This window comes from Stegostoma tigrinum, chromosome 14 (assembly GCF_030684315.1).
Source record: "Stegostoma tigrinum isolate sSteTig4 chromosome 14, sSteTig4.hap1, whole genome shotgun sequence".
Lineage (NCBI taxonomy): Eukaryota > Metazoa > Chordata > Chondrichthyes > Orectolobiformes > Stegostomatidae > Stegostoma > Stegostoma tigrinum.
The window spans coordinates 9,391,245-9,418,448 of record NC_081367.1 but is presented as its reverse complement, the minus strand read 5'-3'; the positions used below and the strand labels follow the sequence as shown (position 1 = coordinate 9,418,448).

The following is a 27,204-nucleotide window of genomic DNA, read 5'->3' as shown; positions in this document are numbered from 1 at the left end:
TTCTGCATTACTTCCAGCTCCCTTGAAAACAACCGTGGATTTAAATATTCTATCTTGCTATTAACTGGGGTCACCCATTAATACGCTGAAATCTTTCACTATTTGAGGAAACATTTAGACTCAAATTAATTTTTTTGACTGTTTATCAAATCTGCAAAAGTAAAGACACTACAATTGCCACTAGCATCTCTGGGCTCCAAAGCAGAAGAGGTACTGACCAATATAACAGCTCATTGGAATGTGGCAGAAATCAAGCCCTGCTGTTCCCAGAGTCATCATGGAAGCTAAGTATTTTTAAATAGGGATCATATAGAGATTTGTAAATCATGAGGGGCATGGATAGGGTGAATAGCCCAGGTCTTTTCTCCTGGGTAGTGGAGTCCAAAACTAGAGGGCAATAGTTTAAGGTGAGAGTGGCAAGATTCAAAAGTGACCTATGGGACAACTTTTTCACACAGACGGTGGTGCAAATATGGAATGAGATGCCAGAAGAGGTCATAGAGATGGGTACAATTACAACATTTAAAAGGCATTTGGATGAGTACGTGAATAGGAAGGGTTTAGAGGGATATGGGCCAAATGCTGGCAAATGGGACGAGATTAATGTAGGATGTCTGGTCAGCATGGACGAGTTAGACCAAAGGGTCTGTTTCCATGCTGCTGAACTCTGTGACTCTAAATTTACACAGATTTCCTCAATTTACCTGTCTTCTAGGCCCAGGCTGACAGAAAGAACAGGCCAGTTTTCTGTATTCAACAAGAATGACTATATTTTTGCAAATATATCAATTCTAACCAGAGGTGAACAATTGTGAAATGTCAGTGTATAAGTCTACTACTTAAAACTCTAATACCATACCCGTGCACACTAACCCACCCCGCCAACCACCGATAAACTCCCTCTTTATTCAGGCATACACAAAGAGATAGACAAGGTTGGGGGGGTGTAGCGAAACATGGGTGTTTTCGGTGGAGGAAAAGATTGGGAATGCAGTTCAGTGGTCCCTGTCTATAGGATTTGCTGAAATGATTCTTGTCCTGATCAGATTGCTGCTTCTTAATCGGACTTCTTCAGATATTTTACATGTTTGCAGGAGGTACAGGGTAACTAGTTCATACCAATAAGGATCTTTGACTTATGAATTGGAAGTCACAGCTTAGAGCAACTAGAAAAGGTAAATCAACTTGCTATCTTCAGAGTTGGCATTTTTTTTAACAGCAGAGCTCCTTCTCCCACAGAGAACTAATGGTTTCTGGCAAAACATACACGCCCCAAGTAGTTCAGCTATCTGAAAACCAATCACATTGCTGTTGGCAGATAGAAAGTGTTTGTCATCAACCAATCAGCTATTGTCAAATCAACCAGCTGTTGTCAGCCAAGGCTCCATTTGAGTCCAGCTCATCTGCAGAAAAGGCTTCCATTTCTGCTTGAATAAGCAGCTGTGTAAACATCACTTTCAAAAAGTGTCAGGTTAATTGCTTTTAAAAAGTGCAGCAATCTTTCAACAGTGCTTGGTTCTTAAAACAGCTCTTTTTCCATTTCAGTTCACAATCAAAAATACAGAAAATTAAAAGGATAGTCTTTGCACAGGCACTATTCAGCTTTCCCTTTCCTCATCATTATACTGTCACATTGCTGAATGATCTTTGTGTATGATGCCAACTCCAGTCTCATGATCAAACCCTGCACGAAGGGCAATTTGGGGAAGACAAAAAGATGGGAACAAGCGTTAAGGGGCCTAACCCCATAATAAGAGGCAGCATCTGCAGCAAAATAATTTGAGGACTTGGCAGGGGGGTGTAGGAATTTGGAAAGGAATTGAGTTTAATGTTACAAGTTTTAACAAGGTTTCTATGAATTTCGAGCAATACGGCCTAAAGGTTGCCTGAGGCACAAGATCCAAAGAACTTAGATTGAAGGTTAGGGCTAAACCATCAAAAGTTCTGAGGAAGAGTCACTCGACCCAACGCATTAACTCTGATTTCTCTGCACAGATGCTGCCAAACCTGCTGAGCTTTTCCAGCAATTTTTGTTTTTGTTATCATGTTATCATTTTGGTATCGTATCAAAAGGCACTCTGTTTTTGTGCATCACTGACCCTTTACTCAAGAAGCAAGAGCCAAAGCGAATTAATAGATTCAAAGCATGTTGTTGGGGTGTTGCATTGAACCAACTCACCCAGTTACCCAGCAGCTTTACTTGTTTATAGGTGGCCACCCTGCAGGAGCAGTTGGATCAGGAGATGAGACGAAGACAGGCCTACATTGCTCAAATGCTCAGGTCAGGTAAGTAGCAGCCCAGACTGGATGGCATGCCTTCAACTCATAAAAATGGAGCCAATTTGCATCCATTGGACAACAGAGAGCTTACTGCACATCCGATAACGAATCCTCACAAGACTTCTAACTCAAGAAGAGTTGAGTAACCATCCTCTGGAATACAATCGCCTGTTTTGAACTGCAAATCAGACAAACAATTGACCTTATAGAACTCTTCCTCGAACAACATGAAATGCCCAGTGATGTGTAAGTGAGCAATTCTTAACTGCAATGCAATTATTGGTCATAACATCTTAAGTAGCCACTCCATTTGTTCCAGTTTACCTATTTTGCATACCAAAGGGGAATTCAAACCCCATAGTAAGTGTAAGTGTTCCTAATCCTTCTTACATATAACTTCAATACTGTGAAAGACTGAAAGCTTGAAATTATCATCTTGGACGGTGTCTGAAACCTCCTCAAAAGCCACTGACCTCTGCCTCTGTCAGAGGAGAGATCCTTGAGGTTTTGGACACTGTTTTCCAAAAAAGTGTCTTTTTTTCTGCTGTTCCCTATTCCCATTTAAAGGGGAAGGGATGTTTCATAAAGTACATGATAAAAACGTACCATTCTTAAACTTTACAGGCATCCTGGATTTGGATTTTTGCGAGCTTGTACTATTCCTAGCATTATTGAGAGCTTTCCTGTCTGTCCCAGAGAAGCTTAATTGGAACTTCCTGATGTCATTTTGCATCAGGCAAATAGTCCTAACATTCAACAGAATAGGAGGTACAATTTGTATTGGGCTAGCTTTTACGGGCACTCCTCTCTTTCTCTCTCTCTCATTCCCCCCTCTCTTACCTTTCTTCGCCCGCCACTATCAATCAGTTAAAATATTGGGGGATGATGCCATCAGTGTGACACCTCTTCTACAAATTTTTAGATTGGTTAAGGATGGCAGAATGGCTATCCATTGGATTTCACAAGCCCATACCCCTCACCCCGCCTTCAAATCTGCAGGAATAGTTCATAGAATGCTGTGGAAGCAAGCCATTCAGCCCAACCCAAACCCCCAGATAGCATCCCTCCCAGACCCACCTTAATCCTGTAACCCCACATTTCCCATGACTAATCCATCTGATCTGCACATCCCCAGACACTACAGGCAATTTAGCATGGCCAATCCACCTAACCTGCACATCTTCTGACTGTGGGAAGAAACCACACAGGCACAGGGAGAATGTGCAAACTCCATACATACAGTTGCCCGAGGGTAGAATCAAACCCAGGTCCGTGACGCTGTGAGGCAGCAGGGCTAACCACTGTGCCACCGTTTCACCCACAGGAAGGGATGTGTAGGTTTGTGATTTGGTCTGAACAAGGTTTATCAAGTTGAATAGTCACTCTAAGGAGTTTAAAACGGATGTAAAATTGTCACCCAATTATAATATTCCAAAGTTCTGTCTATTTTCAATTGGTCACCTTGTCCATTGTTGATCACTCATGGTCTTTTTCCTCCTTACCATGCTGCGTCTCCCGCTCTAACCCTGTGTTTTACAAAACAGACATAACTGAGAAGTTCTGCCTCCCTTCAGTTTCCTTTGCTGCTCCAATATTCAGGGTTTTGGACACCACTACCTAATTACCAATTTGGATAATTCTGGACGCATCTCTGCTGATATTCTGTTCTTTCCAATAAGGCCCCGTAACAATGGAATAACTCCTAATGAGAGTTTACTGGTCAAGTCTGGTGGCACAGACTCTTTAGTCAAAGTCCTACCATATTGCCCTCCAGAAGCACTGGAGTCAGTCCTTACTGAACTGAGTTCAGTTTTACTCCAATATCCAGTCCACGACTGGCAGCTTTTAACTTTCGCCCTGTGCACAAACTGCTCAGAAGCATTCAGCTCTATGCAATAAAAATGGGGCCTTTGTATGTGGGACCATCTCAAAAATTCCTAATATTAAGAATAGATACCATAAGTGGAATAGCAGATAACCCACAGAAAATCCTGTCCACTTTATAAAAACAACTTCTCCACAGAGAAGATTTTAACTGGTAAATCATAGTGTATTTTTATTGCTTTTTTATGAGTATTAACTTAGCCACTTGTTAAGTAGTTGTGTTGCTGTGATACGTTTAATATACTGAGTATGTACAGATTGGGTTATACTGTATGTTAGATGATTTGATCATATGTTGTGTTGGACTCTGAGAAGAAATGTGGCTTAGACGCTGTAACTACCTGAATATAATCCAAAGTATGGAAAAGAAAATTAATAGGCATTAATGTGAAATCTTTGTAATTTGATAATAATCAGATTTTTAAAAAAATAACATGTTATAATGTGGAATTAATCAGATATGTGTCAGTTATTCAGGGTATTAAATTCTTAGCATTAGGTTGCCATGGTCGGTAAAACCAGATAATAAACCTGTGTTTAACTATTGGCTGACCTTAGCAAATGACATTTCAATTGGTCACAGTTTTAAAGTAAATACTATGTACATCCAATTCCCTTTTGAAATTTCACATTAAACTTTCATCCAGCAGTGCATTCCAGATCATAATGAGTTGAATAAATTCTCCTCATCGTTCTTTTACTCTTTTAGCATTTATCTTAAATCTGAGTCCTGTGGTTACTGACCTTCCTGCCAGTGGAAATATCTGTGCAGTTACCTCTGCATTGGCTACAAAAATCACTATTGGCAATGACTTGTGAATAACTGCAACCAATTTAAAAGGCTAGAGCTAATGTTTGGAAGGTTAAAGCTTACTTTTTTTAAAAAATGTGAACTAATTTTCTATGCATTATGTAAATGTTTGATCAACTGCGTAGAAAATATCAAAGCATCTTTTGTCAGCTCTTTCCCAGCCATTTGAAATGCATCTGGCAGATGCCAGTAGTCCATGCAACTGTGAGAGTGGAGACATTACAAATGAGCCCAATCCTCCCCTATCTCACATGGGTTGCACTGCATGGCAATCAGGGAGGGCTTAGGCACAGTGGAAGTGTCCCTTTCTCTGAGCCAGGAGGTCCACGCTCAAGTCTCACCTGCTCTAGAGGTGTGTAATAGCATTGCTGCAAACAGGTTGATTGAAAAAAATCTGCTTGGCAATAAGGAACAATGAGCCCAGCAGCTCCAAGGTTTACGTTACCTCTGCAACAGAGGCCCAGTAACATGCAGATTTGGATGCTGGGCTAATAATCCAGAGGCCTGAACATATGAATTCAAATGCTACAGTGGCAGCCAACAAGTTTAAATACAGGAATCTGGAATAAAGTGGGAGTGGCAGTCATGATGACGACTAAATTGGCAAGTTGTTGTGAAATGATTCACCACTTCCTCTTAAGGAATGAAATCTGGTATCCTCATCCTATCCGGCCTATTTGTGACTCCAGACCCACAATAATCTGGTTGACTCTAAATTGTCCTCTGAAATAAGTGCCCAGGAAGCCATTCCTACTGCTTCTTTCTGCAAGGCAATTAGTGATGAGCAATAAGTGTTGGTTTTGCTAGTAATACCCACAACCAGTGAATGTTAAAAAAGCATTTTTAAGATCAGTCTTAAGGCTTACCTTCCTAAGGTAAGTTCATTCAGCGTAACCCAAGGGCGTTGCTCAAAACCTGTGTGTATGATAGGACCTAACAAACCAACCAATGTTTGAAGCTCATATTGCTACAGGGATAAACGTTCATGAATGCTATATATCCTCTTGGTTCTCGTACTGCAGCCTCCAGTTATAATTGTATGGTTGAATGGAGTATTAGCTGCCTAAACTGAGGTCAGTTGATTGGTTCCTGTATTTCCCTGTGACACATGTATAACCCAGTAAGCCGCAGGGGGAACCTACTTATTGTGTTTTTCAATGTTGTGGGAAATCCATAGCTGGGAGATGCCATCACAACTTCTGATTTTGTGACCAGTTAAAGCTTTCACAGGGGAAGTGAAACATAAAATCCCAGACCCAATTGGTTCCTTGTTTATGCTGTTGCCGGGTTTTCACTCTTGTTGAGAATGGCAAACACAGATTGCTGTTGTACAGAATGAGGATTTCAATTGCATGCAGCAAGTTTCTGCCACAGCTGTCAATCCCATGTGCCCAAGGGAAAGCACGATTACAACATTGGCTCGATTCACTGCGAGAATTCCGAGAATGAAAGGCTCCTTGTTTTTTGGGAAGCTTGTAGTTGAAGCCAGGAATTCCTGTTGCCAAACTCTTGCAGCTCCTAAGGTCTCCTCTGCTGATAAAACAACTGGTTGTATGGACTGTATTCCAGGGAAATACAGGAACCAATCACCTGACCTAAGTTTAGGCAGCTAATACTGCAATCAACCATACAATTATAACTAGAGGCCGCAGTGCGAGAACCAAGAGGATATATAGCATTCATGAACATTTGTCTCTGTTGCGATACGAGCTACAAACATTGGTTAATTTGTTAAGGCCCTATCATACACACACTGCAGACAAAAGTGTAGATGGGAACTATGCTTTGACTACACACGGGGCGTGAGTCTAATTTGCACACATGTTGGTTGATTGCCGAGGGTTTGTATTCCAAGATTTTATCAAGCAGAGTTATTGGACAGTGGGTACTCTTCACCCCATGATGCTTAAGTGGAATGAAGTCGAACTGGATGTGAACAGCTGCAACTGGCAAGGCTGGTATATGATGGTTTTTCAGGTCAATTGGGCATGAACTCCTAGTGCTTGTAACATGAAAGATTGGCTGAAATCTTTATTATTCCCCAACAAGCATGACAGGCTGATTAGCAGCATGTGTAACACAACCCTGGAACAAAGATCCAGTTTTGAGACTGTTGGCAGGAAAACGGGGTATTCTAGATGCAGGAAAAACCTATTAGGCCCGACAAGCCAATTCGTTGCTATCCAATCACTCCTGTTTACCTGGTTCTTCAATCGCTTCAGAAACAAATCTCGACTTTTTTGAACCATTTGGTACTGTCTGCAACACTGTCCTTTGCTAGTAACTTCATCACAATACAATTATCCTTTGTCTGAATTCATTGCTTGATTTCTTTTGTTGCTACTGACTTTGTGTACCCAAAATGTGGACCTATAATTATCATGAACTTACCTGGATCAACTCCATCAAGCCTGTTTTTGTAGTGTTCACAACATCAATTACATAAAAATAATGACTACCCATTATTTTCTCACCCATCAGTAAAGAACCATGGTCAGTTTTCTTGCTTGCAAAGAAGAAACTCAATCCAAGTAGTTTTTATGAGAACCTCTAATCGAAGCAGTCTCATAACAGGCAGCAAAAAAGTTGGCACAAAGCGCAACTTTACAGAAAACGTACATTAGAAAATAAGCCTTCTCTGCTTTGCTTTACTGTTCGAACAGAATGAGAGAACTCTCAGCTGTACAGCTGTGACTTAAAAACTTTACTTATTTTGTACGCGCTCTGAGGTCTATCAGCTGCCTGTGTACCTCTACCAGCATAGAGGCTTAATATTTAACCCTCTTAATGCCCGAGCACTGTATAAAGTGTACAAATTATAATACATGCTTGTGCAATTTAAACAACAGGCTAAATCTTACCAATGCTCAGCTAAGTGTACATTCCAGGGAGTTCTTTCACAGAATTCACCTCATTATGAGTAAACCTCAGCAACACAGTGCCACACTCGCTGTCACGTCAGTGATGGAAGTACCCCAAAGCTGCTGGGACTTTCTGGAATTCGTGCCACAAGCACCACATTCAAAGCCCAGCTCTGAAACACTGGGCACTGCCAACCACAAACAGACCTTCACAGTGGACGCAGTGAGAGAGAAATGGAAAAGGATATGAGGGTAGCTGGTGGCACAGGCTGACTCATCATTGGCAACAGAAGAGTACATTTGTAAACATGCTGCCACTTTACAACACTGACTGATCAACTGTAATTGTAACTGTAGTGACAATGAAATGATCAAGACTCCCTGCCTTTAACATCATACCATGTCTGCTGGAGTGCTATTCTTTCCCTAATGCTTAGCAAAGCATCACATGTTGTCATTGTTTGATGTGGGATATCACATGTTGTCAAGCCTTCAGATAGTACATACAGTGCTGAAAGAGACAATTTGGCCCATTGAGTCTGCACAGTACCTCTGAAGTGCATCACATCCAGACCTAGCCCCCAACCCGATTCTCATAACCCTGCATGTATCATGGTCAACACATCTAGCCTTCAGGCTATGGGGCAACTTAGCATGGCCAGTCCACCTAACCTGCACATCTTTGGACTGTGGGAGGAAACCGGAGCATCCGGGGTAAACCCATGCAGACACGGGGAGACCATGCAAACTCCATACAGATGGTCAGAACAGAGAGGGAGGTGGAGTGAGTGGAACAAATGTTCAGCGTGCCAACAGCAAAAGAAAAAATGGGTCCTGATGGTGGTAAACGAGCAGTAGAGATCTAAAAGTGATGCAAATGATAGGTGAGAAAAAAAGAAAATGGGTCACCACTCAGTCCTCCTATCCTTCCATCAATAAGATAAAAACAATCATTTTACAACCCCATTCAGTTCTGAGGAAGAGCAATATTGGGTTTGGTATGTTAACTGTCTCTCTATCCAAAGAAGTTGCCAGACTTACTGAGTTTCTCCAGCATTTTATGTTATTTAACCCACACCTTCAGTTTGCAAATTCTACTCCAGCAGATGGCATAGCTCTGTAACAATGTCCTGGGACACCCTCAGTCTGTGGCTGCTGTCCTGATTATAACAAGGCCAGACAGGTGTACTTCACAGAATATGAGTTCCCTGATTGGGGCTATAATCTGATCCAATCAGGGAGCTCTGGCTGATAGACATAAACAGGACTGTCAGAGGTTCTGTTTACTCCAACAGCTGGCTCTGAGGAAGCTGGATCAGTGGCAAGGACTCTCCACATGAAAATGAAGGGTGTCATAATAATGAGATACCAGCTGCAGTGTGCATTATTTCTCTGGAAGAAATGACTTGAGCACAATGGATTTTGGCTTCCTTACTTCATGCTTCATCAGAACATAAGAATTAGGAGCAGAGTAGGCCATCCGGCCCCTCAAGCCTGCCCCACCTGGCTGATCTTTGAGACTCAGCTCCACTTACCTGCCCACTCACCATAACCCTTAATTCCTTTACCTTTCAAAAATTTATCTCATCTTGCCTTAAAAACATTCAGTGAGGTAGCTTCAACCACTTCACTGGGTAGGGAATTCCACAGATTCACCCCACTTTCGGTGAAGAAGTTCCTCCTGACCTCAGTCCTACATTTGCTTCCCTTTATTTTGAGGCTAAGCCCTCTAGCTCTAGTTTCACTTGCTAGCGGAAACAACCTCCCTGCCTCCACCTTATCTATTCCCTTCATAATCTTATATGTTTCTATAAGATCTTCCCTCATTCTTCTGAATTCCAATGAGTGTAATCCCAGTCTACTCAGTCTCTCCTCATAATCCAATCCTCTCAACTCTGGAATCAACTGAGTGAATCCCCTCTGTACCCCCTCCAGTGCTAGTATATTGCTTCTCAAGTAAGGAGATCAAAACTGCACACAGTACTCCAGGCATGGCCCCAACAGGACCCTATACAGCTGCAGCATAGCCTCCCTGTTTTTAAACTCCATCCCTCTAGCAATGGCAGACAAAATTCCATTTGCCTTTTTAATCACCTGCTGCACCTGCAATTCCACCTTCAGTGATTCATGAACCAGGACACCCAAGTCCCTCTGCACAGCAGTGTGCTGCAATTTTTTACCATTTAAAACATCGTCTATTTTGCTGTTATTCCTACCAAAATGGATGACCTTACACTTATCAACATTGTACTCCATCTGCCAGACTTTTGCACACTCACTTAGACTATCTACATCCCTCTGCAGACTTTCAGTGTCTGCTGCACACTTTGCTCTACCACTCACCTTAGTGTCTTCTGCAAATTTTGACACACCACAGTTAGTCCCCAACTCCAAATCATTGATGTAAATGGTAAACAATTGAGGCCCCAATACTGATCCCTGAGGCACACCACTCACCACTGACCGCCAACCAGAAAAACACCCATTTACCCCTACACTTGCTTTCTACTGGTCAACCAATCCTCTACCCATGCCAATACATTACCTGTAATACCCTGCAAATTTATCTTATGTAGTAGCCTTTGGTGTGGCACCTTGTCAAATGCCTTCTGGAAATCCAGATACACAACATCCACAGGTTCCCCATTGTCCACCATGCAAGTAATGTCCTCAAAGAATTCCACCAAATTAGTTAAACATGTCCTACCCTTCATGAACCCATGTTGGGTGTTCCCAATGGGAACTTCCTGTCATCTTCAGTTTGTAGACTGTTCAGCAGCTGCTATATATTGCTGCTGGTCCTGGGCTTTCTGGCATATTTGTTTCTTTACAATTTTTCTGCTGCTTCATTGTCCAGCATCCAAAGTAATGACGATCTGTGCCATGGCTTGATCAATTGCTCATGGTTCTAATAAACCTGTGTGGGGAACATCAGAACAGCAATGTGAGCCATCAATATTCACACCACTCTCAAATGACGGTGTCCTATTGTTCCAATGCAGTGGGATATTGAGCCTCCAAGAAGAGGGGCCATGGAATTCCTTTACATGGACCTGAGACATAGTAACCTTATTCTGATCTATGCAGCACTAGGCATGTCATACAAATACAATAAGAGGGTGCACATTCAGAAGGATTACGAAACCGATCTCCCCACGACCCCCACCCCCATCCAATGAAGGCAGCAGTACATGTAAAAAGAGATGACAAATACCGCAAGCATTTTATTAACCAGCAGCTATGGGACCAGGAATGTGTCAGTTGATTAAATATTTTGGATAATCAAGAGGCACGCATAACCACAATAAACATTGACCAAGCCAAACTTCGAGACATCAATATCCCTCAAAAGAAACCCATGTTAAACCGCACATTAAGTGCTAGAAATGTAATTCAGGGGGTACACACGTCACAGTTACACTCTCTTAACAGCATAATTACTTGGACATCGCAATAAGGCCAGTAATTTAAGGTGCTGGTTAAAACAAAGTTTGATGTACTTCTAATTGCAGATGAGAGGAGATTCAGACCCTGCCTTTGTGCCATCAGTGACACTTAGTCATAGGAGACACAAGACAGCAGAGGTAGGATGCTTCATGGAATGGAGGGCTGTGATTAACTGGTGCCCCACAGGGATCAGTGCTGAGACCCCTGCTGTTCGTGATCTATATTAATGATTAGGTAGAAAATGTAGCTGGTCTAATTAGTAAGTTTGCGGATGATACAAAGATTTGTGGTGTGGCGGACAGTGAGGAGGATTGTCAGAGGATACAGCAGGACATAGATCAGTTGGAGGCATGGGTAGAAAAACGGCAGATGGAGTTTAAACTGCCAAAATATGAGTAAGTACAAGTAGAAATTATACAGTGAATGGCAGAACCCTTTGGAATATTGATATGTAAAAAGATCTGGCAGTGCAGGTCCACAGATCAGTGAAGGTGGCAGCGTAGGTGGATAAGGTAGTAAAAAAGACCTATGGCATGCTTGCCTTCATTGGAAGAGGCTTTTTTAGGCTACACTTGGAATACTGCATACAGTCTGGTCATCATGCTACCAGAAGGAGAGGGTACTGAAAAGGTTCAGCAGGATGTTGCCTGGTATGGGGGATTTTAACTGTGAGCAAAGCTTGGATAGACCGGATGTGTTTTCACTGGAACACAGGGGATTGAGGGGTGATCTGATAGAAGTTTATAACATAGTGAATGGCATAGATAGAAAGTATGAGACTCTTTTTCCCAGGGGTGGAGGGGTAAATTACTATGGTGCATAGGTTCAAAGTGTTGGGGTCAAGTTTAAAAGAGATGTGCGAGGCAGGTTTTTCACATAAAGAGTGGTGAGTGTCTGGAACATGCTGCCACAGGAAGGTGGTGGGAGGAGACATAATAGCAGCATTCAAGAAACCCCTGAATGAATACATGAACAGGAAGGAAATAGAGGGATACAGATGCTATAAGAGAAGACACTTTTAATATGGATGGGCAAAATGTGGCAGCAGAGGCTTAGAGGGCTGAAGGGACTGTTCCTGTGCCATACTGTTCTTTGTTCTTTGAGACAGTGGATTATTTTCGGAACACTGTGACCTGTTGGAGACATTTTAAAGGTTGCTGTTTATTATTTCACTCCACAATAATGACTACATTAATTTGTGATCAAAATGGCATGGTCACGATTGTGGCCAACATTTGTATTTTGACTTTATAGGACATTTTCATCTTGCTATTTGACCAATGGGTGGAAAATTAGACATTTTGTTCTCCTATGTCAAGAATTTCACTTTCCCGTTCTGAACAAACCTTACCATTGTATCGCCTTTACCATGTCATTCGGAAGCTGCAAGATTCCATCCAATGGCTTGACAGCAGTATTCACCATTAATGTGGCAGATGAGTTTGTTTATTTTGCTTGAGTGCATATTGCTTAGAGCAATAGCTGTAAGTCTAAGCTGTAAGTTGTTCTTTGTACAAAGGCACTGATGATACTTTGACTTTATTCCAGTGAGTAATAACGTTTTACTTTCACACAAGAAAGACGTTGCAAAAAAATGTCAAACCTTGACATGCCTCTCTGGTAATTCAAAGGAACGTGACAGGCAGCCGGATTCTGAGAGCCAGACCATGTTGCTCAGGGAGGGAAGGGTTATGCTGGCTATCTGAAAAATATCTTGATATTACAGTAAAGTTCAGAGCAACAAGCCAAGATCATTCGACTGAACTACCATTGAACATTGAATGTTAAATAAATGATTAACGTGCCCAATCCCCATCATATTACAAACATAAAATGTTCTGGAATTTAAAAGTCAAATGTTTATAAAGTTTACAACCTTCAGCTCATAGTTTAGGTCTATCTTCAAATCTGTAGCCTTGTTTTTGGCAGCAGGCGCTTCCCTACTTATATTGGATCATGCCCACATCCCACTGCACCAACTGCTCTGGTTATATGCCACTACTTCACTGTGCTACCAGCCACTGATTGTGCCACATCAGTGTAGATGTTAACACATTGTGATCAGATGGTTTTGAATTATGAAGTTATCAAGTTGCCAAAAATATCTCAGCTGCTCTTCTGTTTGGTAGCATCTGGTAAATTGCAGTGTTCTCCTGTGTTACAAGTTTGTAAATATACCCCATACCCCATGACATCTGTGCTACCTGTAAAGGATCTATATCCCAGCCCTTATTCTATCTCTGTTATGAGATTATGGCATTTCAAGTGCATAGATAAATGTTTTTTAGACCTGGATTCAAGTCCCACCTGCTCCAGAAGTGTAGGATCTCTGAACAGGTTAATGAGAATATAGCGACATGTGTTTCTTAGCAGGTTCAGCACTGTCTAAATTTAAAAATTATTCTTTCAACACCCCTCCATCTTCCACCAATATCTTTGACTCCTGTCTCCCTTGTTATTGCCACAGAATCATGGAATTCCTAGAGTGCAGATACAAGCTGATCGACCCATCAAATCTTCAACGACCCTCCATACAGCATGCCACCCAGACCCAGCCCTTGTCCCTAACCCTGTAATCCTGCATTTCCCATTACTAATCCATCTATCCTGTACATCCCTGGACACTGCGTGGCAATTTAATGTGGCCAACCATCTAACCTGCACACGATTGGACTATGGGAAGAAAGCAGGGCACCCGGCAAAAACCCTTTCATTCTACTAAGTGAAATCTTTCTTACCTATCCACTTTATCCAAGCCTTTCATGGGGTTACACATTGGAATTAAATCTCCCAGCAAGTTTTGGTCTTCTTTTCCAGAGACTGATGTCTTAATTTTTTACTCATTGATATAATATGGACATTGATGGTAAGAATAGTATTTATTTTATGTCTCTAATTGCCCTTCACAGAGTAGTTTGATAGGCAATTTAGGAAGATTATTAAGAGTCAACCAAATACTCCTGTTACTATTTTTGAAAACTACTATCACAGATGTTTAGAACAAGCACCTCGTATCGTAGTTTATTTGTCACTATTGCTTAATCCAGGTCATCAAGTGTTAATGGTTACAAAGTAAACGATGTACCATGTCATTCCAAGCATAGGTTGCTTCTTGAAATTGGTTAGGTTTACATGGTGCAGATTTAAAGCCACTGTTCAAAGATTATCTGACAGCTGTACATTCCCATTGCTTGGAAAAGGTCCTTGTAAAGAAGTATTGTCAATATTGCCATGGTACAGGGCTCCAGAATTGTCTTGGATACTCCAGAATTTAAAGATTAATGTCTTAGATGCAGCTACATGCCAGTCTTGATAAAATTCATTGCAGCATTTAAAAAAAAAAGTAAAACCATAAGATGCAGGAGCAGGGATTGGGTCATTCCCGATCTGCTTTCCCTATTACCTCCTAGGAAGTTATCTTTTTGTAATTGATACACCAGGGCTACCAAACTTGTCTGTGCTCTAGCTTTCTATCATTATCCTCTATTTGAATAATATTCACCTCTTCCATTCTTCTGGTCAAAGTGCATAGATCATGTCATGCTTCTTGTGGGGGTAGTACATTGAAAATCAACCCCTGCTTTTACAAAGTCATCATCAAAGTTAAAGATTTTTAAAAAGTATTCAAGTTTCTCCTAATTATCTATTGTTTGTTGCCAGAAAGCATGGACTGTGTTTCCGTACTTAATAAAACTGCTATTTATAACAATTAATTCAACTCAAACTACACATAAACAATTATGAGCTGTCAACATAACTCTGTAAGGGAAAACTCTAATCATTGTATAAACTCCCCCTTATGCAGATATAGACAGGAAAAGCATGTGTTACGGATTAGGGAAACTGGGAAAGAAGTCATTTGCTAATGTTCACAAGGGTTGCTGAAGTAATCCTCATGCTTTTTGTGCTGGTTAAAATGCTGTTTCTCAGTTGTCCTTTTCCAGATGCTTCCACTAGTTTGCAAGAGGCACAGGATGTCTGCTTCACTTATAAATTATCTCTTCTTACAGCAACTACTGAGTGAAAAACAAACTGGTTTTCTTCAGCCTTAAAGTGGCTTACTGCAGCAAACAGAGAAAGAGTTCCTCAGCTGGTGGCGACCCCAAGACTTTTCTGTATCTCGTTCACAGCTCCAAGCTCTTCAGTTACCTGAGAACTGGCCACATGGTTGTTGGGAGGCAGGAGTCTTTGTCACTGATAACTAGTCTACAAACTAGTCTATAAACCAAAGCATAACTAATTGCCAACCAAAGCTCCATTTGGATACAACGCTTCGCTCCAGTTTGTCTGCAGCTACTGGTTCACAAGCAGCTGTATGAACAATGATTGCAGTGAGCGTCAGGCTACTTGCTTTCAAAACATGCAGGATTTATCTAGCCACCTTTCAGTCTATGATTAAAAATACAGAAAAATAAAATGTTATGGTCTTTGCACTCACGTTTTCCACATTGTATACCATCTGTCAATTGTTTGTCACTTAACCTATCCAAATTCCTCTGCAGAGGCTTTGTGTCATCCTCATCACTTACTTTCCTGTGTATCTTTAGTAACTTTCCTCATTCACATAATTTATATATATTGTAAATGACTGATCCCTGTGGCACTCCGCTAGTTACAGACTGACAACCTCAAAAAATCCCTCTTATCCCAATGCTCTGTCTTCTATTAGTTAGCCAATCCTCTATCTTTGCTATTATTCTGCAATCAACAGCATCGGTTCATATCTTATTAAGTAGCCTAATGCATGGTACCTCATGAAAAACCTTCTGGAAATCTCACTATACTCAGTCCACTGTTTCTCTTTTACATATCCTGTTTGCTACACATCAAGAAATTCTAAAAAAATTGTCAGGCCTTTGAACGTTGTGTTTGTTAAGTTTTAAAAATACCAAAGATGGAATAAACATTTGAATTATCAAATTAAATAGCAAGGATATTTTCTTTTCCAATTGGTATAGGAAGATGTCAAACTATGAGGATGGACATGTAAGATGACAAATGGCAGAAGTGGGTGTAGGGGGGCAATTGGAACATTACCTTTGAGAATATGTCCAGCCAGAGTTGCCAAGCATATGTGGCACAACAGATGAAACTGTTTAGTTTACAGAACACTCAAAGGTACATAGATTCCTCCAACACAAGGCTTCAATCTATACATTTTGTAACCAGCGGCAGTGCTGTTATCCCAAGGAAGATCTGAGAATCACTTCATTTGTCGAAGGATGTCATATAATCATCGGGCCATACAACATGGAAACAAACTTTTTGGTCCAACTCGTCCATGCCGATCATATATCCTAAATTAATCTAGTCGCATTTGCCAGCATTTTGTCCATGTCCCTCTAAGCCCTTCCTATTCATGTACCCATCCAGATGTTGTAATTGTACCAGCCTCTACCACTTCCTCTGGCCATTCATTCCATACATGCAACACCTTCTGAAAAGGTTGTCCCTTCGGTCTCTTTTATATCTTTCCCCTCTCACATTAAACCTATGCCCTTTAGTTTTGGACTCCCCTACCCTAGAAAAAAGACCTCGCTATTCACCCTATCCATGCCCCTCATGATTTTATAAATTGACCCCTCAGCTTCCAGGGAAAATAGCCCCAGCCTATTAAGCCTCTCCCAATAGTGTGTTTTGGTAAGTCATAATATACTTGTTACATTGCTGATTTTTGAATGATAAGCACACAAGCAAAGTAAATTTAACATTAAAGGTACAATTATGGAACTGGAAACCACAATTTTCTGTTTATATATTATTTTCTACAAAATGTACCTGGGCATCTGGGTGCACATTTGTAATTAGTAATTGTTTGCCATTTATAGCTGAATGTGACCATGACATTAAATATAGTTCATCGATTAAGCTTCAACTGAAATTCCTTTGAAGATAGCTAATCAAACCAATTTGAGCACAATACAATTTGTTGCACATTGGACATAGGCGCTGTTGGTGTGCAAGAGATGTTTGAGTCTGTGGACTTGCAAAGTTCCTGTTTCCCAATGTCCAGTGCAACTTTGTTCTATTCATCAGGAGGTAGTGCCTTTGCTAATGAGACTGTGCCGCATAGTGTGAGCCATTGGAAGCGGAGTGATGGGTTCCATCTGTTTGTCAAAGGTAATGTTGAAATCTTTCAGCTACACCTCCATCATGTCTTAGAATCCCTACAGTTTGGAAACAGGGCCTTCGGCCCAGCAAATCCACACCAACCTTCAGAGCATCCCACCCAGACCCATCCCTCTATAACCCACCTAATCTACACATCCCTGAACACTGTGAGCAATTTGGCATGGCCAATCCACCTAGCCTGCACATATTTGGAACATGGGAGGAAACTGGAGCATCAGGAGGAAGACACCATGCAGACACAGAGAGAATATGCAAACACCACACAGACAGTGGCCCAAGGGTTGAATCAAACCCAGGCCCCTGGTGCTGTGAGGCAGTATTGCCAGCTCCTGAGCCACAGTGCTGCCTGTATGAAGGGAGTGTATGAAGAGGCTGCCGTCATGGTAGGTAAATTTGTCAACTGTATCAAGACTTTGACCTTTGTAATAATTGGTTTGTGGTTCTGCTTTTTTGGGGGACAGTTTGCTACATGGGTTCTGATGTTTTTATTCTGAAGGTGAGATGAAGATTATTACATCAGATAAGAAGCAATCCATGCTGTGTTACATTGCCTGTGCTGAACAAGCATGTAGAGCACAGTTCACTGTAAATTGGAAATTGCAAACCCCAGCTTCATGAACTTTGATTTTGTCTTGCAGCGTCATCAAGTTGAAGAAAATTTGTGAAGTGTTTAATATCTAATGTGGATACCCCTTTCACTCATGCCAATGCTTCAGAAAGCAAAGCAATATACAAAAGGGAAAGTGAAAAAGCCATGACTAACAAGGGAAGTTAGCATTGGTCCTTGATCAAAGTTGGAGGTATATAATGTTGTCATAAAATTATCTGGCGGAGGATTAAGAGAATTTTAGTATTAAGCAAAAACATAGAAACATAGAAACATAGAACATTACAGCACAGTACAGGCCCTTCGGCCCTCGACGTTGTGCCGACCTGTCATACCGATCTCAAGCCCATCTAACCTACACTATTCCATGTACGTCCATATGCTTATCCAATGACAACTTAAATGTACCTAAAGTTGGCGAATCTACTACCGTTGCAGGCAAAGCGTTCCATTCCCTTACTACTCTGAGTAAAGAAACCACCTTTGACATCTGTCCTATATCTTTCACCCCTCAATTTAAAGCTATGCCCCCTCGTGCTCGCCGTCACCATCCCAGGAAAAAGGCTCTCCCTATCCACCCTATCTAACCCTCTGATTATTTTATGTGTCTCAATTAAGTCACCTCTCAACCTTCTTCTCTCTAACGAAAACAGCCTCAAGGCCCTCAGCCTTTCCTCGTAAGACCTTCCCTCCATACCAGGCAACATCCTAGTAAATCTCCTCTGCACCCTTTCCAAAGCTTCCACATCCTTCTTATAATGCGGTGACCAGAACTGTACACAATACTCCAAGTGCGGCCGCACCAGAGTTTTGTACAGCTGTAGCATAACCTCTTGGTTCCGGAACTCGATCCATCTATTAATAAAAGCTAAAACACTGTATGCCTTCTTAACAGCCCTGTCAACCTGGGTGGCAACTTTCAAGGATCTGTGTACATGGACACCGAGATCTCTCTGGTCATCTACACTACTAAGAATCTTACCATTAGCCCAGTACTTTGCCTTCCGGTTACTCCTACCAAAGTGCATCACCTCACACTTGTCCGCATTAAACTCCATTTGCCACCTCTCAGCCCAGCTCTGCAGCTTATCTATGTCTCTCTACAACCTACAGCATCCTTCGTCACTATCCACAACTCCACCAACCTTAGTGTCGTCTGCAAATTTACTAACCCATCCTTCTATGCCCTCATCCAGGTCATTTATAAAAATGACAAACAGCAGTGGACCCAACACTGACCCTTGCGGTACACCACTCGTAACTGGTCTCCAGGATGAACATTTCCCATCAACTACCACCCTCAGTCTTCTTTCAGCAAGCCAATTTCTGATCCAAACTGCTATATCTCCCACAATTCTATTCCTCCGCATTTTGTACAATAGCCTACTGTGGGGAACCTTATCGAACGCCTTGCTGAAATCCATCCAAAAGAAGACCAATAAATTGATAATGAATGAAATGACTGTAAAATAACAAGGAACGTAAAAAAATGGATTGTAAATGTTTCCAACGTACGTACCATAGAAAAGATTAGAAATGACAGGTGTGGGTTCTTTAAAGACAGAGACAGGAGAATTCAGAATAGGAAGAAGGGAAATGGCAAAGCAAATAAATTGTGACTTCCTTCATAGAAGAAGACACAAGAGATTTTCTTGAAATAATTAAGATCCAAGTTTCCAGCAAGAGTGCACAGCTGAAATAAATCACTATTCACAAAAGAAGTACTTTTGTCAAAATTAATGGCAATGAAGGTTGAAAATTCCCTAGACCAGATGACCTTCACCCCAGAGTGGTGAAAGACACAGCTCAGAGATTATGATTCTGTTGATGATCGTCTTTCAAAATTCTATTAGCTGTACAGATTGGATGGCTGAAAATGTAATCTCATTGCTTAAGAAAGGAGGTACAAAGGAAACATAGAACTACAGGCTTGTAACCTGAAGGAAATTATTATGGCAAAAAGAATGCAATTACTGGATACTTAGAAAATAAGTGACTACTTGGACAGTGCAGATATATTAACAAAAAAAAGTCACATTTGATAAACCAGGTCAGAGTTCTTGACGATGTTATTGGCAGAATCAATAGGGGAACTTGCTGATGTAGTGTGTATGAATTTTAGACCATAGGACATAGGAGCAGAAATTAGGCCATTCAGCCCATTGAGTCAACTCCACCATTCAATCATGGCTGATAAGTTTCTCAACCCCATTCGCCCACTTTCTCCCCGTAACCCTTGATCCCCTTGTCAAACAAGGGCTTATCTATCTCCATCTTAAATGTACTCAATGACACGGCCTCCACGGCCTTCTGTGGCAGTGAATTCCATAGATTCACCACTCTCTGGCTGAATAAGTTTTTCCTTATCTCCATTCTAAAAAGTCTTCCCTTTAGTCTAAGGATGTGCCCTTGGGCCCTAGCCTCTCCTACCAATGGAAACATCTTCCCAACATTCACTCTATCCAGGCCAGGTGTCATGTTAGCAATTTTCCAGTCCTCTGGGACCCTCCCTGACTCGAGTGATTCCTGAAAGATCACCACTAATGCGTCCATTATCTCTTCAGTTATCTCCCTAATACATTTGGACAAAGTCACACACAAGAAGCTAGGGACTAAATTTTAAAGGTGCATAGGTTGAGGAATAAGGTACTAGCATTCATTGAGGGTTGATTAACAGACAGATACAAAGTAGAAATAAGTGGGTCATCTTCAGATTAGCGGGCTGTCACCAGTGGGGCACTGCAAGGATCAGTCTTTGGACCCCAGTTGGTCACTGTCTATACCAATGTCTTAGATGTAGGGACCAATTATAATATTTCCATATTTGCAAATGATGCAAAACATGGTGGGAATGTGAGTTGTAAGCAGGATGCAAACAGGTTTCAAGGTGATTTAGACAGCCTGAATTGGTGAGCAACAGCATGGAAAATAGAAGATAATTTGGATAGGTATTGGGCTACCCACTTTGGTAGGAGGAACAAACGTGCATTTCTTGAACGGTGACTGATTGGAAATTGCAGATTTCCAAAGGGAATCTGGTTCAGAAGCCACTGGAAGTTTCCCTGCATATGTATCAAGCAATTTGGAAGTCAAATAGTATATTATTCTTTATTGCAAGAGGGCTTGAGTACAGGAGCAAAGAAGTATTGCTTCAATTGTGTAGAACCCTAATGAGAACACACCTGGAACATTGTGTGTATTGGTCCCCTTGCCTAAGCAAGGATATATTTGACATAGAGAAAGCACAATGGAGGTTCACGAGACTGTTTCTTCAGATGGTAGGACTGTCCTGTGAGGACAGGCTAAGGAAATATCCTGTATTCTTTGGAGTTTGAAAGAATGAATAACAATCTCATAGAAATTCTTAAAGGGATAGACCTTAGATGCAGAAAGATGTTTCCCAGCGTGTGGGGTTTCGAATTGAGGACACAGTCTAAGCAAAAAGGCAAGCCATTAAGAACTGGGAAGAAGAGAAATTTTTTTACTCACTACCCGAGAGAAGGCGCAGTCATCAAATAAGTTCAAGACAGAGATTGATAGCTTTCTCATTACTAATGACATGTAGGATAAGGGATAGTGTAAGAATATAGTTTGGCAGGACTTGTGAGAACTTTGCCAGCAATTCACAGTAAGGGGGTTCCTTGGTGGTTGTCAGAAGCTTGATAATTCCCCTTTGTTATTTGGGCAATTGGTGCGCCTTTGAATTCTTGAGGATTGACTTTCTGGTCCCACATTACCTGGAATAGTTCGATGAGTTTGCCAATACAGTCGGTTCTGGTATAATGCAATAGTTGCGTTACTGCACACAATTGCATTGTAGAAAATCGCCCTATAGAAATAACAGAGCCCATGGGAAAAACAGGGCTAGATGCAGACCACCACAAAATATCACTCAAAATCACTCAAAAGCCTAACACCAAGGATAGCACAGTTTGAATAAAAGTTTAATTCATTTCTAATAATGAAATGAAAGTAAATTTAACACTTTACCTTGAAAAAATGTCAAGACGACTTGATGGGTGAGGAGGTTGTACTGTCCTCTCACAGAAAGCACTTCACAACAGAGCCAGTGAAATCATTGCGCGATGCTGGCACAGAGACTCTTTTGGTGCGAACATTGTACGTATTCATGATAAAGCCCCTGAAACGATCATGTGATGTCGACTCGCACTTCCCGCATGCCGATTGAATTGCATCATGGCCAACACAAGTTTGTGTTTTAGAAATAGCGTTCCCCTGTTCACCAACTGTGTTAGAGCCAATTCGCATTGACGGAACACGTGTGACAGCAGAATCGACTGTACTGCGCCTCCTGTCTTGTAAATTTGACCTGGCACTGCATCTAATCCTATCGTACTGTGGCTCAACAGGAGACTAATTGCTGTCTTGATTCCAGCTTTGTTGGGGGCACCAGCAAGTAACATTTTGACACTAATTTAGGTCAAATGACACCACTCATTGTTGATGATTGAGGACCAATTCAGAATATTTTGTCAGCTGTTCTGCTCATCCCTCCTGGCCAAGGGGAGGAGAGTTCCCAGAAGCCTGCAGACTGTCGATTATCTTTGTGTCATGAGATGTTGATTCTCTCATTGACTCATTTCCTCCTGGGACTAAATACGGACATTGAACTTAGAGACAGTGGTTAGTACACCAATCTGTTCCACACATGATTTTGGCCGCACTGACAACATGTCATCAGTTGGATTCTAGTGCATCCAGAATGGTTTGTTCCAGTTTGGCAGAAAGACTATAATGTTAGCGACAAGGAGGCCATTCTTTGCACGCATCTGCTGTTCCCAAGTCTGAATCTCCGTCTGACTGCTTCCTAGATCTGATAGCCTGTTCCAACTCTAGCTTTGAATCACCAAAGACAATGGGTGGAATTGTTCCAGCCAATGAGAGGTCTGGGTGAAAATGAAAAATTTGGAAGAAATCAATGAGAATAAAGATTTAGATTCTTGACATCGAGAAAAATAATCTAATTTTCTCTTTCAGGTTTCAACAGCAAGATGAAAATTTTGCTAATAAGAGTCACAGACCTCCTTTGCATACATCTGCATGTCATTATTAGCTATTCTCACCTCATTTCTATGCATTGCCCGATTATAGGCAGTGATGAGAAACTAGATGGTGTAAATTCCCAAACTGAGATCAGAGCTGTTACCAGGCAAATGAAGCTCACTGGATTCTTTCCCAAGCCTCAGTGTTCACCTTTGTTCAGCAACATTTCAACACACACCATGGACAGCAACCATCTCCACTCTTCATCCATGGAAGTTGACATCGGCCAAGAACCAGCCACACCACGACATTATGGCTGAGTTTGGACATACTCAGAATACATTTCAGCGCTTACTTACTGCACCTTGGGCCTCAGCAATACCTTACGCTGCAATGTTCCTGTTGGGTCACTTTCTATGCAGGGCCATACAACCATCTCATACATCGAGATAAGATGCATTTTCTGGGTCTTAGCTTGTTTGTTTAGCACTCACTCACTTTGCATTAACTTGAATGCTCACAGCATCTCTGTCTTGCCTTTTAGCACATTTCCAATTCATTCAGGCTCAGAGTATCCCTGCCTTGGCTTACTTTGCAGGGCAGCAGAAAGCTAGGTAATTTGTCATGGTTGCCAATACTGAACAGTCAAAGTGTGTGGACATATTGGCAGATGGCACTGTGCCTTATCAATCAATGTTACACCTGCAACATGTGCCAAAGCTTTCATAGAAACATGCTGAATGTGTTTCAGCCAAATGACCATTGTCTGAAAGTCTAAGGGGAGCCGTCCTTATTTGAATAAAGGAGCTTATGGTCAGTCAGGGAGTGCACCACACTCAGTCAAGGGTATCATCTGATCAACTAAAAGGACTGGTCATGGTCATTCAGGTGCTCGTTGCTGTCTAGGTCTGGGGATCCGTGTCCTTCCAATCTGGGGATTGAGACACAGTCAGTCATGTAGGTAAAGTCTGACCAACCCAGGAATTACAAGTAATGCAGTCGGGCAACCGTAGGGACATCAGTCAGGGAGCTGGCCCATGCTTAGTTGGGACTGTTCTCATGAGTCATTCCAGAGGGTGGGCCAAGATCCAGAGGGTTTAGGCAGTAAACATTAGGCAATCCATACTGTGTATGGGCAAGTGGGGATCTCAAGTGTGAGGACTTGAAGACGTTACTCTGAGAGAGGATAACTGTGAGGGGGGGCAACTTCAAATAAAAGGATGGAATCTAATGTAGCTCAGAAAGGCACAGGTTAGGATAAAGAACTTTCAGAAGTTACCACCAGCCTAACTTCATAGGACAACATAAATGTGACTTCAAAGAATTGAAAAAAAATTGTGAGTGCAACAATAATTGAGATTCTCAGCACTACAACTTTCATTGCAGCTGCAAAATACTCTGATTTCCACTGATTAACAGAAACTGCAGCAGCTAACTAAATTACATGTTTCAAATGAAATTCCTTCTGAAAGAGCAATTAACGTTGTAGTCTTTGATACATTTTCTCTGCAAACTAGGAATACACAGAATCTCACCAAGAAATAACACCTAGGAAGTATTTATATCACAAGGAACAATTGCCCATTAAAAAACTGTAACTAGCCTCACTTAATTTGATGCAGTTCTATTAGTTTACATTGAGAAGTTTAATGAATTAAAGAGTGGATAGCTCAAGTTACTAATGTGGTAATTTAGTCACTCCATAAGGCACAAAACTTTTATAAAATTAGATTAACTTCTTGGATGCTAAATTGTTAGCTGCAGAATGCTATTTTACGCAATGAATAAGGCTGTATAATGCATAAATAAGATGTAAAATTCTCATGAGTGTAATTTTAGCATAGTTGGCAGAATATTTGCACTGTAGGTGTAAAAAGAAAATACAGTAATATTGTAAATTTCATTTCTCAAGAGTAGTGGCCAAGGGGTATGTCACCATTAGTACACAATATGACTTACCCTTAGGCAATTGTAACAAATTTGTGTTCTTTGTTTGGTGAGATTTACCTCTTCCATCGTGTATTGGCAAATTAAGGGCTTTTTAAATGGTGTTGAAATTCCTCTGGAAAGACTATGAAAGAGATGAGCAATGTTCATAGGCTCAATGCTCAGTATTCAACTGCTGCAGAGCAATAATCAGGAAAGCCAAAGGAATCTTGAAATACACAGTCATTCAGATGTATTTAAGGCTTCCAACTATTTCACGAGGGAGTGCTAACCATTTAAATCGAGGCTGGCTTGAAAATCGCAATGGATGGGTCTTGTGGGATAAATCAGTGGTGATTCTGTGAAAAGAAGTTCTCTTGCTCTTATTCTGTTCATACTAAGATGAAAATGGCGCAATAAATGTTGAAAGGTGTGCACTTGAAGAACACTGCCAACTGAAACTACGTGAATACAATATCATAACAGATTAATGGACACAAGGATACATGTTTCACCATTCTCTCTATTTTTAACATTTAAATGTTTTGCATCTGTTTTTTGGCAGAAGATCATACATAATCATTGGCTGTGCAGTTATGTTGGAAGTAGACTTGTGAACCTTAAACTGCTCACACGGTTCAAAGACCTTGGGCCAAGAGTGTGAAGGAGGTGTAGAGAAAGGAGAGCTTGGAGGTATAATGTCACCGCACAGTCATTGTCTTGCATTTATTTGTTGCATCATTACTCAGTAACATGGAGGAACAAATTTCTGCACACTGAACAGTATAATACAATACAATTTCATTGTCATCTGTTGAAAGGGTGTCAACCTGAAATATTGACTTTGCTTTTTTCCCATAGATACTGCCTGACCTACTGAATAATTCCAGGAACAAAAACAAAGTTGCTGGAAAAGCTCAGCAGGTCTAGTAGGATATGTGAATGTTTTGGGTCCAGTGAGCCTTCCTCAGAACTGAATAATTCCAGCATTGATGTTTTTTTCATTGTAGATCTCCAGTAACTGAATTTTGTTTTGTTTTGCCATCTTATCTCTGTTAGAAGACATCCTATGAGAAAATCTTGCATCACGTCTTCCTTTTGTCATTTATGTGTTACGGAGATGATCACCCAGGTTGATCACTTTGTTGTATGTGATATTATGCACTCCAGCTGGTGCAAGCACTCACAGACCTGAACCCACCAATATTCACTTGTGTATTCTATGAATAACAGTTAAGTATCACTTCTGTATCTATAATTTGCTCTGACTTAGTCTCTCTTAATAACAGTCAGAGAGCCCAATGATCCTGCTTCTAACTGAGAGTAGCCAGCTGGACCAAGATAAATTTTGATGCAGTCTGACACACTGGGAAGTCATCTCTTCAGAAACTGCTTTTCTCTTGTATGTTATGAATAGAGCTTTGAATGTCATTGTTCCCCTTTTTCACCCATTCCTGTTTCTCTGTTTCTTGCTCGCTATCTCTATCTACCCCTCTCCAGCCCATTCACCCTCACACCTTCCCCCTGCAGCTCTGTCATCCTTTCTCAACTCATGCTCCCCTCTTGATGATTTTCAAAATAATTTTCCTCTCCTCTTTTCCCTTTTCGACTCAAACATGCTTCAAACCTCTTCATCCTGTATTTTCAGAATCCTCATCTATATCTCCACTACTTTTCACTTTCTCCTACTTTGATGTTTTGCCTCTCCAGTTTTAGCCCATTCAGCTCATTTTACTCCATTATTTAAAGGTCTCAGATTTTATCCAGTGTTCGCGCTTGTAGTCACTAACCCCAGGTCCCGCTTTTGGTCTTTCACCCAGTAACTTTCTGCTCCGACTCACTATTCATGATTATGTCTCTTCATCGCTAACAATAGCTTCCATGTTAGATTCCCATCTAGTGTTCCTGCTCTTAGTTACTTTTCACAGATCTTGTTCCCATTCATTTTCTTGGGGTTTTGCCCCTGATATTCACTAAAGTTTTCAGCTCCCAATCAGTATTGAATCTTGGGCTTATGTAAACAGAGTGTAATGTAATTCAGATTCAACTATGATCCCATCTATGCTTAAATTGTCTCTATATTCTTATCTGTCCAGCTTTAGACTTGCAAGGTCTCAATTATGAATTATAGGGAGGAAAAACTAATTTCAAACATTACATACAACAGTTATTCATAATTGGAATGTGTGAATGGGAACTTGAGATAAAGGATGAAACAGATATGTGCTAAGTTACATAGCACTTAAGAGACA

General features: G+C 41.1%; 1 protein-coding gene and 1 long non-coding RNA gene across 2 annotated transcripts in view; one reads left to right on the top strand and one right to left on the bottom strand.

The window, feature by feature from the left end:
* crocc2 (ciliary rootlet coiled-coil, rootletin family member 2) overlaps positions 1–4,807 on the top strand; it is a 270,040-nt gene extending 265,233 nt beyond the window's left edge. Inside the window, exon 36 of the mRNA XM_048542456.2 lies at positions 2,211–4,807. Coding sequence (XP_048398413.1) covers positions 2,211–2,294 — 84 coding nt within the window. The 3' untranslated portion in view covers positions 2,295–4,807. The remainder of the gene's footprint in view (positions 1–2,210) is intronic.
* Positions 1–27,204, bottom strand: part of LOC125457820 (uncharacterized) — an 86,812-nt gene that overhangs the window by 45,663 nt on the left and 13,945 nt on the right. The window lies entirely within an intron of this gene.